Source organism: Amblyomma maculatum, chromosome 1, assembly GCF_055883805.1.
Source record: "Amblyomma maculatum isolate TAMU_Amacu chromosome 1, ASM5588380v1, whole genome shotgun sequence".
Classification (NCBI taxonomy): Eukaryota; Metazoa; Arthropoda; class Arachnida; order Ixodida; family Ixodidae; genus Amblyomma; species Amblyomma maculatum.
Genome location: NC_139344.1, coordinates 263,167,057 through 263,180,349, shown reverse-complemented (window position 1 = coordinate 263,180,349; position 13,293 = coordinate 263,167,057). Strand labels below are relative to the sequence as shown.

Below are 13,293 nucleotides of genomic sequence, written 5' to 3'. Positions count from 1 at the left end.
TAGAAAATGGACAAAGGAATAAGGGAAAAGAGAAGCGGACCCAAACAGGTAGTGCCTTAACAATAAAGTAAGCGAAAAAATATAGGCAGTCCCAAAATGCTCTGCGGGAAGTGAGCAGCAACCGTCGATGGAATAGCTAATTCTGTTACAATTACCAGAGAAACAAATGTCACATATTGCTGGTACATCGTGCAGAAATAAGGGTCGCACTCTAAATATTAAGGTACTTCGCTTTCATAAGCTTTTGCAAGCATTTACTGCTACATGTGGTGATGTATACGGCATTGGCTAGTGGCATTACCCATCGCCACATCTCATCAAATCTTCGTTTGCTGCCCTCCTCTATCCCCCCCCCCCCCCTTTCTTTATTTTTTCTACCAATCTGGGCACGTGCTGCAGCTGGTGCACGCTCACATGACGGAAGCAGGCACCTGTGGCTCCCTGAGCAGCGACAACGGTTTCCTTAGCTATCCGCCGCACCCCTTCAGCCAGCGCACACAGCTAGCGCGCTTCCGCATGAACTTCACCACCGATCCTCACGTGCTGTTCGTGCGCAAGCCAGTTCACGCTGCCCAGGCTCTGCTCGGAAAGCTGGCGAGCCGCGTGGTCGCCTCAAGCATCCGCCCCGAAGAGCAAGAAGGCGCTGGAGAAGCAGCGCCGCAGCTCGGCATCATCGCCACTGCGTCGGGGTGAGTCGCTAAGCCCAGTCGAGGCGTGCTGCAGTGAAGCCGCTGATCAGGCAACGCGTCGACTTTGTCGGCGCAGAATTCGGTGCTCATTGCGAGGCTGCGATACTGCAGTGCGTGTATAAGAGAAAGGCAGTTTGTTGAAAACATACTTGCTTAATTGCTCAAAAGATCTGCGCACATAGAAGACCAGGGCGGGTTGTTCGCCTCTTCTATGCTCTACAAAGGAAACAAAGTGGTGATAAACGGCTGAATAAGGAGGAACACGTAGCCGGGGCGCGAATATTGTACATTTAGCGGTCTTTCTTGCACCATGCCTTAGCCTTATTTCTTGTGTAATAGTAATTTAAAGATCAGCTCAAACCGAATTTGTACACTAGCTGTGACGTACACCCACAACACAATTTCAAACAGCACTTTAAGGCATCGCAGCGGCTCACGCTCTGGTGTTCGAGTAGCGATTGACTTGCTATAACGGAGATCCTGTGGTTTTTATCAAAAAGGACTTAGAGCTAGCAGGTCAAAGAGCGATCGTAATACAGCAAATGATGAGCGGCCTGGTGCAACATTATGGAACGAACGCGCGACGCTTTTCGAATCCAACCCATCTTTCCCGACTCGTCATGAGGTCACTGGTATGCCAAAGATGGCGCCACCTTGACAGCGCAGTGGAAGTTGTCGCCGGGCGCGCGGATAAATTGTGCGCTGCGACTTCGCAACGTTAACGTCACGGTTGATCGACAGTGAAAGTGCGAAGTTTTTATCGTCATTTCTCGGTCAGATGCTTTTGTCTGCTGTTTTTTTTATTATTATTTGGTGAACTCGAAAAGACGAGCGGATTACAGACAATCAGCATAGCGCTTTCCTTCTGAGAACAAACAGAGAAAGAACATTGGGTTTGGTTTGGTTTATGGTGTTTAACGTCCCAAAGCGACTCAGGCTATGCGAGACGCCGTAGTGGAGGGCTCCGAAAATTCCGGCCCCCTGGGGTTCTTTAACGTGTCCTGACAACGCACAGCACACGGGCGCCTTGCTTTTCGCCTCCATCGAAAAGCGGCCGCCGCGGCCACGATTCGATCCCGCATCCTTGGGAACAGTAGTCGAGCACCCTAACCATTGCATCCCCACTGTAGGGCGATCACTGCAAACTTCACAATCTCATCGGGCCACCTGACTTTCTGCCGCCCCTTTCTACTCTCTACTTCCCTTGGAATTCGATTTGTTACCCTTAACGACCATTGGTTATCTTGTATTCGCATCAAATGCTCTGTCCATGCCCATTTCTTTTTTCCGATTTAGACTAGCGCGTCATTGCCTCCCGTCTGCTCTCTGCCCCATTCTGCTTTCTAACTGGCTCTTAACATTACATCGGCCATTTTCCGTTCCATAGCTAGCTGCGCTTACCTCAATTGAATCTTTTTTGTCAGCATCCATATGTTTCTGCCCCAGAGATCAGTGTTGGTAAGGTATACAATGTCATACTGGGTAATAATAGTTAACACAAATATTTAACACAGCAATGTTAAAGGCTCTGTTTTCCGGGAATTTCGGCGTTGACGTCGCGAGGGACAACATTTTATAAACGTACACTGCGCGGAAGCCAAGTCAAGAAGCTTTCTGGTGCGTATTTTTGGCGTTAGATATTTCTAGCCACGTTGCTGATGTAGGGAATCTAAAATCTGAACTCAACTTTGATTTTGACGGCCCTCAATTTTTCAGTATAACATTGCTTCTTAAATTCAAGAATAAAAAAGTTGTGTTGCTCAATTTATATGTCACTAATCAAACCAAAATTTATTCATCTTTTGTTGGCATGCAAGTTTTATTTCCTGTTCAACCAAAGCATGGAATAGTTGTTGGTTGTCAACGCTCTTGACTTGATACTTCGTTTACTCTTGACTACTTTACGGCTACCTCCGCTCTTTAGAGCTTGCTCGATCATCTATATTATTATTACTTCCTTATGTTGGCTATCTTATGCCTATCGATGAACTTCAATAGTTCTGCCAATTTTATTCTCTTGGGTACACTGGCTTTCAGAAATGACCAGGGCCGATTATATAGCTCCATATACGCTGACTGGTCCAACGCACTGCTTTTCTTAGCCCAGTGAATCTCTCAAGCTTAAAAAATTGACAATCGTCTAGAACTCAAGAGACAACAAGGCTCGGATTACGTCAAACCTTGCAACGCTGTTATGCCATGGTGGGGTATATGCACGTTTAACTTTCCCCAAGCGACTCAAGACATCAGTGACACGCCCCCCCCCCCCCCCCCCCCCTCTAGTGCAGGGCTCTGGAATAATTAAGACAGTCCAGAAATCTTTATTGTACACTGATATCGTACATCTCACAGGCTCCTTCTCCGTTTCGTCTCCTATACGGCCACCGACTGTGATCGAACCCGGATACTCTGTCCCATCGGCCGAGCGCCTAACCACTCAGCCAGATTTCAGCAACGCTGCGAGATTACTACGTTTAAAATCACCCACAGAAACTTCACTTCCGCGTGTTCTGGTTGCGCGCCTCCATTTGTGCCGTCATATGTGATTATTTTCTCGGCAGACGCACTCCGGCTGTAAAAGCGTTTTCTTCCGCCGTTCCGGATTAGAAGTAGGAAGCGGCAGAGCCTAAATATCCACCCTCACACGCGCCGGTGCATACACGCCGCGGCGGTGCCCTGCGCCAAGGAGCGTGTAATTGATGGCGAATTCATTTGGTGGCAGACAGGTCTGCTCTTAACAGCTCGCTTTCATTCCTGTCAGTCGACAAACCCTTCGCTCGCACACCATCCAACACTTTTGTCAGACATTTTTTTTGTGTCTGTTTTTCACCCGCGAGGACGGGCCGGTCAGAGAATGGTCGGTAGAGGGTGAGGAGGGCGATAGATGAGCGTCGGCCGTGGGTCAGGAGAGTGATCCGCTGGCTCGCCGATTTCCGCGGCCTATACGCCCCTCATCCTCATTTCTCGTCAATTATTCTCTTCATATTTCACAGGGGAACGCTTACTTGCTTGCGGATGTTTATATTGTGATCCGGCCAAATTTGGTATGCATGCCCGCTCCCCGACCCTTTACTCCACAAACGCGAACGTGCGCTGCTCCCGGGAGGGGTGCCGGCGCCAGAGCTGGGGGCGGCCTGTCTCCCTCGGCGCCCTTTCTTCCCTAGCGTGAAGCGGCGCTTCTCCCCCTTCGCGTAAGGGAAAAAATGGTCTTGCGCAACGCGCCTCGCTTCCCGCGGCTGGTGCGGCCATGCAGGAACAAGCGCTGTCCGCGGAAGCCTGGATGCGCGTCCACGGATCGATCAGGGGTGCCAAAGGAGTCGCGCGTCTCCCGCACGCGACGGCGACGATGCTTGCGCTCACGCTTTCTACGGCGGGGGAAGCCACCCGCTTCTGTGCGCACTGGCTCGAATGCTGTCGGGCCCCTGCGTCCGATAGGCTGCGCGAATAAAGAAAAAAAAATCTTTAGCGGCTGGTGCCTGCTAGCTTACCTCCGGAACCACCTGCAGTATAATCCCCAACTTTTATCTCAAATTTCTGTCGGCCCAACGTATGCATTTGTGAGACTGATATGCGGAATTCCTTTTTATGTAACGGTGTCAAATTAGCGAGATAACCCAGTAGTTTGAACTCGCTGCGTTTTTTACATGTGTTTTCCGAATTGTTTTCTCTGTTTTCGAAGTGACGGTAAACATTCACATAAAAATCGACACTAAACATCCAACGTTGAAGGGGATGCACCATTGTTCAATTTGGTCATTGAACAGGACGTAAACCTAAGCACAAATCGCTCGGGCAGGTAATTTTGTGCAATTTAAGCTTTGCGAACGGTATCTCCCGCAATCGAAACAGCGCTTTTTTATGCCATTACGTGAGCATAGCGAAGCACACTGTCACGAACGCGCCGTCACTGCTTCTTTTGTCACTGTTGCTTATACCTCCACCTATGAAACTGCTATGGGCAAAGCCCTTGTCTTTCTTCACGTTTGTCATACCAAACTGAGTGCCATAGTAAGAGCCGAGTGTTTCCACGCTTTTATATTAGCAAGTAAACTTACTCTCAACGCTGTGGGAGGCTTGCGCTGCACAGGGGGCACCACAAATAGATGGATGGATGGATGGAATATAGGAGCGTCCCCTTTGAAACGGGGTGGTCGCAGTTGCTATCATGCTTATTTTCCCCCCTATATCTCAATTATTGTTTTAGATTGGTTAACTATATCATCAATCTATTTACTGAATTTTCGTTTCTACATTACTAACAATATTGTAACGTAACGTTACACAGAAGGCGCTCTGGCACTCTGGCACCGAAGAACACCAACAGTCAGTCAGGGCAGCACAAAAGCGGAGCACCGTTTCACTTCGTCGTCTTCTCCGAATCGCCCGTTGAAATCTTCGTCGTCTATGGATGGCATGTGTCATTGCCCCCCTTCCTGGCAGCATCGCCTCGATGCTGCAAATGCTGCTTGATGCGATGAGCTGACAGATATTATGCTAGGTTGGTGTGGGATACCACAACACAAAACGGGGCACCATCAGTCTCAAGAATAGTCAGCGCGGCGATCGTGATAGGGTTTCATCCGGACGACGTGTACAACATCAGTGAACTTGCGTCGTCTGCGGCTTGAGGGATCTTGGGTCGCGGATTCAACTTCGTAAGTAACGTCGCTGAGGCGGCGGAGGACACGATATGGGCCGAAGTACCGGCGCAGCAATTTTTCAGAGAGCCCACGATGACGAACGGGCGTCCAAATCCAGACATAGTCTCCAGGCTCGTAGGCAGCGAAGCGCCGTCCCCTGTTGTAACGGTCAGCGTCTAGTTTCTGTTGTAGGTATATGCGCTGCCTTGCTAGCTGCCGCGCTTCTTCCGCACGCTGGGTAAAACTGGCGATGTCCAGGTCAAGCTCATCTTCGTCGTCGGTGTATACGGGCAGCATTGTATCCAGTGGAGTGGTCACTCGACGGCCGAAGACAAGCTCGAAGGGTGTCAGCCGCATCGTCTCCTGAAGTGCCGTGTTATATGCGAACGTGGCATATGGGAGGATTTGATCCCAGGTCTTATGCTCTATATCCACGTACATAGACAGCATGTCGGCCAGAGTTCTGTTTAGCCGTTCCACCAAGCCATTAGTTTGCGGGTGGTATGCCGTGGCCCGTCTATGGCTAGTGTTTGTAAGGTTCAGTACAGCCTTAGTCAGGCGGGCCGTAAAAGCTGCCCCGCGATCGGTAATGATAACAGCCGGAGCGCCATGACGCAATACGATGTTGTGGACAAAAAACTCTGCGACTTCGGTGGCAGTTCCATTTGTGAGCGACGCGGTCTCAGCATATCGGGTCAAGTAGTCTGTCGCGACAACAATCCAACGCTTTCCATTACTTGACTTCGGGAAAGGACCAAGAAGATCCATCCCCACTTGTTGGAAAGGAGTTTTCGGTGGAGCGATCGGCTGAAGAAATCCAGCTGGTTTCACGGGTGGAGTCTTTCGGCGTTGACAATCGCGGCAGGTTTTAACGTAAGACCGTACTGAAGGTAATAATTTCGGCCAATAGTATTTCTCCCGAATTCTTGCAAGCGTACGACTAACTCCCAAGTGGCCGGCGGACGGTTCGTCGTGACAAGCGCTTAAGATGTCGGGCCGCAGGTGCGTAGGCACTACGAGTAGAAATGTCTCTTTGGATCTTTCAAAATTGCGCTTGTAGAGAACTCCACTTCGTAAAGCGTATGACTGCAAGCCACGACGAAAAACAAGCGGTACACTACCATCGCGTCCTTCCAGATAATCGATGAGCGGCGCCAGCTCCGGGTCCTTGCGTTGAAGGTCAGCCATATGGGATTGGGTAATGACCCCAATAAAGGGAAAATCATCGGCGTTTTCCACTGCAGTGGAGTCCAATGGCGCGCGTGACAAGCAATCCGCATCTTGGTGTTTATGTCCCGACTTATAGACAACAGTGACGTCATACTCTTGAAGACGGAGGCTCCAACGAGCTAAGCGTCCAGACGGGTCTTTAAGGCTTGCCAGCCAGCACAAGGAATGATGGTCGCTGACAATACGGAAGGGTCGTCCATACAAATATGGTCGAAACTTGCTGATCGCCCAGATTACCGCAAGGCACTCCTTCTCCGTTGTCGAATAGTTCGCCTCCGATCGTGAGAGTGTTCGGCTCGCGTAGGCGATAACCCGTTCTACTCCGCCCTGCCACTGAATGAGTACCGCGCCGAGGCCAACGTTGCTGGCATCCGTATGTACGTCGGTTGCGGCGTCTTCATCGAAATGGGCGAGTATTGGGGGTCTTTGTAGGCGGCTTCTAAGCTCCTGGAAGGCTTGTTCTTGATCGTCTCCCCACAGGAAGGGTATGTCTTCTCTGGTTAGTGCTGTCAGTGGTTCAGCTATCTTAGAAAAATCTTGGACGAAGCGTCGGTAGTATGAACAAAGACCTAGAAATCGTCGAAGTGCCTTTTTGTCGGTGGGGCGTGGAAAATTTGACACTGCGGTAGTCTTCTCGGGATCAGGAAGAACGCCCTGTGCACTGACAACATGGCCGAGAAAGCGTAGTTCCTTGAAAGCAAAGTGGCATTTCTCAGGCTTAATCGTTAGTTGCGCGCCTTTCAGTGCTTGAAGCACGATGCGCAACCGGTCCAAGTGTTGTTCGAAAGTAGGCGAGAAAATAACGACATCATCTAAGTACACCAAGCACGACTGCCACTTCAGACCTGATAAAAAAACCGTGTCCATCATACGTTGGAACGTGGCCGGTGCAGAGCAAAGACCAAACGGAAGCACCTTAAACTCGTATAGGCCGTCGGGCGTCACAAATGCAGTCTTCTCTCGGTCTCTCTGATCCACCTCGATTTGCCAGTATCCGCTTTTGAGGTCTAATGAGGAGAAGTACCTGGCGTCGCGTAGTCGGTCGAGGGCATCATCAATCCTGGGCAGCGGATAGACGTCCTTTTTAGTCACGTTATTTAACTTTCGGTAATCGACACAGAATCTCAAGCTGCCATCTTTCTTTTTGACAAGGACCACTGGCGACGCCCATGGGCTCGTCGAAGGCTGGATCACGCCGTCCGCAAGCATTTCATCCACTTGTGCTTTAATGGCGTCACGTTCCTTAGGAGAAACCCGGTACGGGCGCTGGCATACCGGTAACGTGGTCTCATCGGTGATGATGCGGTGCTTGGCGACTGGAGTACGACCGACCTTAGAGCCTGTGGCGAAGCAGTCTGCGAAATCGCTCAGAAGAGCCGAGAGAAGATTCCTCTGATCGGGCCTCAAGTCGGGGTTAATTTTAACGGTTTGCAGAGCATGACAAGGTGCGGCCTCTTCTTTAGGGTTCGCTCCGGCGGTGCATAAATGAGGCAAGGCAGCAACATCGTGAAGGACGGCAACAGCCGTGTCCTTGGCGAGATGCCGCATCTCCTTAGCAAAATTTGTCAGCAGGAGAGTAGCACAGCTGTTCTGGAGTTTTACGAGTCCTCGAGCAACGGCTAATTCCTTCTCGAGTAGTAGCGGAAGGTGCCCATCCGCGATGCCCTCGTAATCGTGGAATAAGTCATGCTTTACAAGAACCAACACACTAGAACGTGCCGGAACCCTCACGTCATCGCCGACTATACGCAAAACGTTCAGACCCGAATCTTCGTTTTCAATGCGCGCCACGGCTCGTTTCGTCGAAAAGGAAACACGCGCTTCTTTTAGGTCAATGACAGCGCCGTTGGTCTGCAGGAAGTCTAGACCAAGGATCAAGTCTTTCGAACATTCAGGAAGCACGATAAATTCTCCGACATACACAAAACCACGGATGCCGACCCGCGCTGTGCACTTGCCAGCAGGTTCGATCAAGTGACTTCCCGCCGTGCGAATTTTCGGGCCGGACCAATGTGTCAAAACTTTCTTCAGTTCTCGGGCGAGACCACGGCTCATTACTGAATAATCGGCACCAGTGTCGAGTAACGCGGTGACATCCACTCCATCAATCGATACACATAAATCTGAGGTAGTATGCCGGATGCTGTCGCTACCTGACACAAGCGAAATCTCGTCGGGTCGGCCTGACGATGACGGAGGATCTTGACATTTCCCGACATCAGCGACCCTGCCTCCGAAGGCCGCTGGTATTAGTTTTCCCGGCTAGGGCTGGGAGAGGAGCGGCGTCGGGAAGAGTGGGGACTTGTCGAACGGTAGCTCGTCGGGGACGTCGATCGACGCTCTTGGTACCCGGACGTGACGGGATACTGTCGCGCTGCAAGGTCGCTTGCAACCTCAGTAGGCCGTTCGTCATTCCGATGGTAGAGTTCCTCCGAGGCGAAACCCCTCATGTTGACGCGGCGGTACGGGCACGCCCGGTAAAGGTGACTGGCTTCCCCGCAATGATAGCACAGGGGCCGACGGTCCCGGGGCTGCCATACTTGACTTTTACGGGGTCGCTGGTAGATTGGCGGAGGGGAGTAGTGAGGCTCCATGCGGCTCCATGCGAGTCCCTCCATGCGATGACCCTGCGGCTCCATTGCTGGAGCTGCGGCGTTGATACTATGGTCCGGCGGGGGAGCCCTACGCAAGACGGACGCGTAGGTGGGCCTCGCGTCGAACGTCTGGTGGGGAACGCGTTGCTGGGGAACGTCAGCAACTTGCTGAGCTGCCATACGCACCTCGTCCCGGACGACTTCAGCCAGTGAGGGAAAAGCTGTTGTGTTGCAAGGCATCCGGAGCGCTTGCAGTTCCTCCCGCACGACAGAACGGATAAGATTTCTTAGTGCGTCCATGTCGCTGCCGACATGCACAGGGGGTGCGTCGGACCCAATGATGTTCACGTTACGGTTGTACTGACGGGCTCGGTGTTGCAGCGTTGTCTCCATGGTCGCTGCCTCGCTGAGAAACTCCGCCACAGTGCGCGGTGGACTGCGCACCAGTCCCGCGAAAAGTTCTTGTTTAACGCCGCGCATCAGGTGACGCAGTTTCTTATCTTCAGGCATTTGCGGGTCTGCACGCTTGAAAAGGCGAGTCATGTCCTCAAAGAACATACGCACGCTCTCGTTCTGGCGCTGATTGCACGAGTGTAGCGCAACCTCCGCTCGCTCCCGGCGGTCGGCGCTAGGAAAGGTGGCTTTCAAATCACGACAGAAGGCTGCCCAGGATGGAAAGGAAGCCTCATGGTTTTCAAACCATGTCCGTGCAGACTCTTCAAGAGCGAAGTACACGTTGTGTAGCTCGCGCTCATCAGTCCACCCGTTGTAACGCGCAACTCGCTCGTAGTTCTCAAGCCAGTCCTCGGCGTCCTCGAACACGTCGCCATGAAAAGAGGGGGGTGTTCGCGGCTGATGACACAGGATGTTGGTGGGAAGCCTGCTCTCAGATGTCATTGCAGCAGGTTCTATGGCCGTCTGAGAGTGCGTCGTCCTGGTAGCGGCCGGAAGTGCTCCGAATTCAGGAGGCTCTCCACGTAGGCGGCGGCCGAGGCGTTGATGTACGGGGGTAAGCTCCGTATTGGCAGGTTGATTACGCAGGACTGGATCGGTACCCGGCAATCCCTCCACCAGATTTGTAACGTAACGTTACACAGAAGGCGCTCTGGCACTCTGGCACCGAAGAACACCAACAGTCAGTCAGGGCAGCACAAAAGCGGAGCACCGTTTCACTTCGTCGTCTTCTCCGAATCGCCCGTTGAAATCTTCGTCGTCTATGGATGGCATGTGTCATGTGTCAATATGTCGCTTTTCTGCTTTTAAGACGTGCACCAATCTTCATACCGTTTTTGCTAGATTCCACCGCAGATTCAGTCACCCGGCCACTGGTATCTCTAAACCCCAGAGCTTCAGGATTAGTGATTGCACCTGAATCAACTTCCGGATAGATACCAATACATTAGAGTATAATATGGTTAATTGTGTCTGTGGATTTACCACATACTACAAATGTGTCATCTTCATCGTTAGATTTCTTTTTGTAGCTGCGTGTTCTAAGACACCTTGATCTAGCTTCAAAAAGTAGAGCACTGTCTCTTGAGTTATCAAAGAAAGCTTCCTTCCTATCAGCCTTTTCAACTTTCGGTATAGTTCCACGCTCTGTTTCTTTTCCATACAATTTATCCAATTTTTTAGTTCAGTTCAGTCGTTCAGTCGTGTCCGACTCTTCGTGACCCTATGGACCATGTCACGCCACGCTTTCCGGTCTTTCACTATCTTCCTAACATCACATAACTTCATCTGCAGTGCCTCGAGGATGCCATCTAACCATCGCGTTCGCTGCCTACCCCTTCTCCGGCGACCCTCAACCTTTCCCAGCATCAAATATTTCTCCAGCGACTCCTCTCTTCTCATCAGATGACCAAAGTAGCTGAGCTTTAACTTTAGAATTTGACCCTCCAATGAGAAGTCAGGGTTTATGGTCGACAATATCGACTGATTTGATCTTCTGGCAGTCCAAGGAACTCTCAAGAGTCTTCGCCAGCACCACAATTCAAACGCGTCAATTCTTCGGCGGTCAGCCTTTTTCACAGTCCAACTCTCGCATCCATACATCACAACTGGAAAGACCATAGCACGAGTTATACGGATCTTGGTTGGCAGACTAATGTGTCTGCTCTTTACCAGGCGGTAAAGGCTAACCATTGCTCTCTTTCCCAGAAGCAAGCGTCTCCTAATTTCATGGCTGCAGTCTCCTTCCGAGGTAATCTTGGTGTCCAAGAAGAGAAAATCTGTCACAGCTTCCGCTTCTTGTCCCTTGATTTTTACCTCCAATTTTTACCCTCTGTGTTTTTCACCTGTTGCTTGACGCTCTTTATTTCTTCGTCCTTGTGACCAGCATACTTACTGGTTAGTTCCCTAGTTATTTTCCTCCATTGTGAGTCAACGCTTTTTAGGTATAGGTACTTAAATACCCTAGCTGCCCATCTGTTACTGTCCAATTTCCTCAGGTGTTCCTCATATAATAGTTTACTCTGAGCTTTCCGTGCTTCGAAAGATGCCCAGCCCATATCTCCCTGTACCTCCACATTTGTGGTTTTGCCGTGGGCACCCAGTGCTAATCGTCCGACAGATCTCTGATTTATTTCTAATGTCGACTGTACCTCTGATTTTAGGCACTAAACCCCATTTCCGAAAGTCAGTCCGGGCACCATAATTCCTTTTGAAGTACCCCTCAAAACTTCATACCTGTTGTATCCCCACAATTCCCTATGCTTCATTATCCCGGCATTTCTTCTCCCAAACGAAAAAACGGTGCTAAAAAGCGCCCGCCGGGCGTCTGCTGAGTAGTACGAAATCCCGGCGTCTGCATCCGAATGCATGCAGTCAGTATGGGTCCACTGCTTTAATTTGTGATGTGTGTACGAATTACAAAGAGGTTAAGGCGCTGAAAATGCTTTCATGGTTGTCACGATGTGAAAAAGATCATAAATAAACCAATGTCAGGCATTATACGACGTGCAGAAGTCGAAGACGAAGTCTCGACTCGCTGCCAGTCAATATAGCCAGGCGAGTGTCGCGCGAATTCGTGGAGCTCTTCGAAAGCTTTACATGCAACTTAGCTTAAACACGCGAATACACGAAACCACAATAGGGATAGGCAGCGTAAATAACCCTTCTGAGGCACAGTTTTTTCGATAGTCACCTTGCGCGGGCCGAGCATGGGCCGCTGAGGATTACGTTCAATGCATGCTTAATTGTCCCGGAAATTGTAAGTGGATCCTGCGCTGGCTTTTGCTTTTTCCGCCCCGCATAGCTGATAAGTCGTGCTCTTAAGGTTTGAAATACAGAGTGCACGTACTGGAAAGTCACACAGAAAGCTGAAGCTAGGACTCTAGAAACGTTCGAATTTTGCCGCGGCAGGAGTTTCAGTGTTGGTACAGATATAAGTGAAGGTACGCTGACCTCGTTCTACTGCTCAACTTCCAATGGCCTTTAACTTATGGGCTTGCAGCTCTCGAGCCAGAGCTTTTACCTGTTGACGCAGTGGGGACATTGCACATTAGATGCGCACTGCCATCTCAGGAATGCGTGGTGCATAATGATTGAAATGCTATTGCCGGCTCCTTAATGATTATAAATCTGCGGTAAATGCCGTCTATTACTGAAAGTTTCCTTTTGAAAGTGAATGGCTGTTTTCACTGAGATAACAAAAGTTTTAAGTGAGCACTAGTTTGCCGTCCTCACCTTTCTTTAGTTGATGGAGAGCTGGGCCAGTTGGTACATATTGGTAAGGATTGTGTGCTTCTCTCTTTGTCTGCGTCTTTCCGCTGGTTTTAATCCTTATCACCTTTCTTTGCTTGACGTACGAGCAGTTTTATGCTTGTGCAGCTGTCGAAAACAGTAGCAAACGGCCTATTTCTATCGCGATCACAAATAAACGCGCACATAGCTGGCTGTACTCTATATATAATTTCAGCTTGAGCCGGCGGAGCGGCCAGTGTAGGGGGAAAGGCGTTTCTCTTTAACCAGAGCATGCATTTACCTGATCACCCGGGCCGTGCCAGTCACACCGTATAGCACCGTTTTCTGTGCCTATGAAAGAGAGCAGCAGAGTCGCATTAACTTCTACGTGGAACCCTGCAAGGCAAGCGGCAATATAGCGGCGGTGACGACGTTTTGAGGCAGAAGGGTACATGG

The 13,293-nt window shown here is 50.5% G+C and overlaps 1 protein-coding gene across 1 annotated transcript in view; it reads left to right on the top strand.

Annotated features, from left to right (window-relative positions):
- The window catches only part of Idua (alpha-L-iduronidase), an 87,902-nt gene that overhangs the window by 37,855 nt on the left and 36,754 nt on the right, over positions 1 to 13,293 (top strand). The window contains exon 8 of the mRNA XM_084587027.1: positions 400 to 689. Within this exon, the coding sequence (XP_084443153.1) occupies positions 400 to 689 (290 nt within the window). The remainder of the gene's footprint in view (positions 1 to 399; positions 690 to 13,293) is intronic.